Source organism: Chrysochloris asiatica, unplaced genomic scaffold (assembly GCF_000296735.1).
Source record: "Chrysochloris asiatica unplaced genomic scaffold, ChrAsi1.0 scaffold00041, whole genome shotgun sequence".
In the NCBI taxonomy this organism is placed as follows: domain Eukaryota; kingdom Metazoa; phylum Chordata; class Mammalia; order Afrosoricida; family Chrysochloridae; genus Chrysochloris; species Chrysochloris asiatica.
The window spans coordinates 14,879,416-14,882,940 of NW_006408559.1; the positions used below are offsets into that span (position 1 = coordinate 14,879,416).

Genomic DNA, 3,525 nt, shown 5'->3' on the forward strand with positions numbered 1-3,525 from the left:
AATATAAATATAAATATAAATTGAAGAGGGGAAGGAATGATCTTATTCACTGTTATAGTCCCAGAGTCTAGCATAGTATCAGGCTCAGTTAAGTGCCAATCATTTTACTGAAATTACTTTTTCCCCCTGGCAGTGAGGCAGCAAGTCCAGAGGGAGGCACAGAAGAACAAGAGATGCCTGCCAAGGTGAGTGGCTCTTGGACTCGCTGTTAAATCTCTGTCATTTCATCCTCTTCTCTTCTGGCTTCTTCCTCCTCTTCTGTCTCTCTAGCTCACTCACGCTTTGGAGATGCACAGATGTGCTTTCTATCTGAAATTATCTGGACTATACTCAGGCTCTCGTAGTCTTTGCTGGTTGTTACTTTGCTAGGAAGTGTCTGATATTTTATTGCTGCATCTTTACCTTGGAGTATCTTTAAATGAAAGGTTGCCACTTCTGCCTTTGCTCTGAAAAGTGAAGGTAAAAATCAAGATATTGAAAGTCTTCAAATGGGAATACAATACAGAGGAAAATGGCAAAGAACCACAGCAATCTAATTTATATGGAAAACTTTGCTTCTGAAATATGTCAATATTTACTGATTTTTGTAATGGTCACAATCTTGAAGCTCTATGGTTCCTTATTGAATCATCCAATCTAAGAAAAAATGCTTTCAATATTTAATTATGTAAACATTATCCCCAGAGATGTTTATTGCAGTCTTAGCTGTTTAATAGCGTAACTGGAAGGGGAAACAATGTGTCCAACAATGAGAAAATGGTGAAGTAAATTATACCTTTAAATCAGCAGAATATGAAATTGCCCTTTCAAACCCAAACCAAATCCATTATCATCGAGTTGATTCTGATTCACAGCCATCCTGTAGGATAGGGAGAAATGTCCCAGAGGGTTCCAAATCTCTAAGTCACTCTGAAAGTAGACTGCCTCATCTTGCTCCTATGGTGCGACTGGTGGGCTTGAGCTACTGACCTTCCCTTTGGCAGCTGAGCGCTTAACCACCACACTACCAGAGCTCCTGGTATATTATATGAAAACATACTTATGTGTAATGTTCAGTGTACAAAAAGGTTCCACATTTTATAAGCTAAATGATCAAAAACGTGCGTTATATGCAAGACAGAATTGAACCTGCTATTTTGAGCTCTTCCGATGGTGGAGACTTTGGGTAGGCACATTGCTTTTCTGTAAATTTATAAATGTTTTGATGCAATTTCAAAATTTTACTTGGACAGATAAAATGTGTTAATTTTTTAAAAATAACTTTTGAAAACTATAAGCACTTACATATTCCAACCAGGAAATACCAGCAATTCTTAGAAATCCGTTGTTGTCAAGTTCTGTTGAGTCAGTTCCGACTCATAACGACCCTGTATAGGGTTTCCGGCGAGCAGCTGGTGGGTTTGAACCATTGACCGTGCAGTTCTCAGTCCAGTGCTGATCCTACGGTGCCACACCAGGAGTCTAAGGTCACAGTATAATGTGGCACAGACACAGAAATGACTCTGACTCAGGCCTTCTCTGCTACCTGCGGATTCTATCCTTACCTTATTTTGTTATGTCTGTTTCAGACAAAAATGCCACCATTTATGGAACACTTATTTATGGAAACTCCTAGCTGTCAAGGTGACTCCAATGCATAACAACCTCATGGGACAGAGTAGGATTTAGCCTCTAAAGCTTTACCCCAGAGCAGCTGCTGGGGGCTGATCCACCTTCCTTTCAGTTAGCAGCCCAGTGCTTGATTAATCCCCTGCCCCACTAGGGCTCCTTAATAGCTATGAGATATTGCATTCAGACCCTAAATGGAGAAAGAGGGGGGAAAAATTATACAGAAGTCACTGCCCAAGAGGGCTGGCTCTCTAACATCTTTGAAATATATCTTGTATTGGTTCCAACTCATAGCAGCCCTGTATAGGGTTTCCAAGGAGCAGCTGATGAGCTTGAACCGCCAACCGTGCAGTTCAAATGGACGTTGCAGTCCTGTGCATTAACCCACAGCGCCACACCAGGACTCCCTATGCTTGTGGATGAATGTGAAATTAGACAATGTGTATGTAGTGCTGTAGGATAAGCACTGGACTGCTAACTGCAGGGTTGGCAGTTCAAACCCACCAGCTACTCCTCAGAAGCTATACAGGGTTTCTGTGAGTCAGAACCAGCTCTGTGGCACTTACCAGCCACTGCATCAGCAACAACATCCCATATATATTTAAAATACAGTAAACCAAACACTGCCATCAAATCAATTCTGACTGACAGCAACCCTGAAACCCTGGTGGCCTTTAAAATAAGCACTGGACTGCTGACCTCAAGGCCGAGAGTTCAAACCCACCAACTGCTCCTTAGGAAAAAGACCAGAAAGACTTCTGCTCCCGTGAAGAGTTAGCCTTGGAAACCCTCTCCCTGGTTGCTGTGAGTTGATATTGACACAATAGCTCCTCTGGGGTTTTTAAGTGACTTTAGAATAGAATTGTCCCCATAGGGTTCCCAAGGCTGAAATCTTCACAGAAGCAGACTGCCAAACCTTCCTCCATGAGCCCGTTGTGGGTTTGAGCTGCCAAGCTCTTGGCTAGCAGCTGAGTGCATTAACTATTACACCACCAAAGGGCTCTTAGTCACATATCTATTGATATGATTATACACATCTACATGCATATGTGAATATATTTACAATTCATCTTTATGGAGGCTAGCAAGACTTGCATAGAAGAGATGGTACAGGAAACTGATGTGGTGAATTATTTGATGTCTATTCTAGTCATAGTTTTTGTAAACTCCCAGCGAATGACTTTTTCCTGATATGTCGGGTAAGATGCTGATAGATTATGTGATTCACTTTTGAGGGATTGTTAACAGGCTTTTGATTGTAAGCACTTGGAAATCTAATTGGGGAATTGGTCAGTGTTACCATTTTGTTGAGTTTTAAATGCGCCATCTCTGAAGCACTACCATCAAAGAAGAGCCGGGAATGGAGCATGTCTTTTAGGCTCCCCTCACCCCGAAAGCCCTGCACCTTGAACCTCCCTGACCCAGTGACAGGAAGCGGTGACACCGGAGGAGGGGCAGAGGGACAGCAGCAATAGAACCAAGAGCCGGAGCACCAGACCGAGCAGGGGTTTCCCAGCCCATGGAGCAAGGACAGCTGGATGACTCTGGGCAGAAGGCTTGCTTGCAGAGCAGGGTGTCTCTAGGTCCTTAATTTGGGGAACTAAGTTTGTTGACCACCACTCATCTGTCAGTTTGTCACACTGTGGTGGCTTGTGTATTGCCGTGATTCTGGAAACTATGCCACGTGTATTTTAAATACCAGCAGGGTCACCCGTGGTAGATAGGTTTCAGCTGAGCTTCCAGATGAAGACAGACTAGGAAGCAGGAGAGGTGGCCTACTGAATGTTCAGTCACTGAAAACATTATGAATAGCAGCAGGACATTGTCAGATATTGTTGTTGTTGTTGTTGTTGTCAGGTGCCATCGAGTCGGAACCGACTCATAGCGACTCCATGCACAGCAGAACGAAACAATGTT

The 3,525-nt window shown here is 43.1% G+C and overlaps 1 protein-coding gene across 1 annotated transcript in view; it reads left to right on the top strand.

Annotated features, from left to right (window-relative positions):
- The window catches only part of WEE2 (WEE1 homolog 2 (S. pombe)), a 40,526-nt gene that overhangs the window by 9,292 nt on the left and 27,709 nt on the right, over nucleotides 1-3,525 (top strand). Inside the window, exon 3 of the mRNA XM_006861179.1 lies at nucleotides 134-185. Within this exon, the coding sequence (XP_006861241.1) occupies nucleotides 134-185 (52 nt within the window). The remainder of the gene's footprint in view (nucleotides 1-133; nucleotides 186-3,525) is intronic.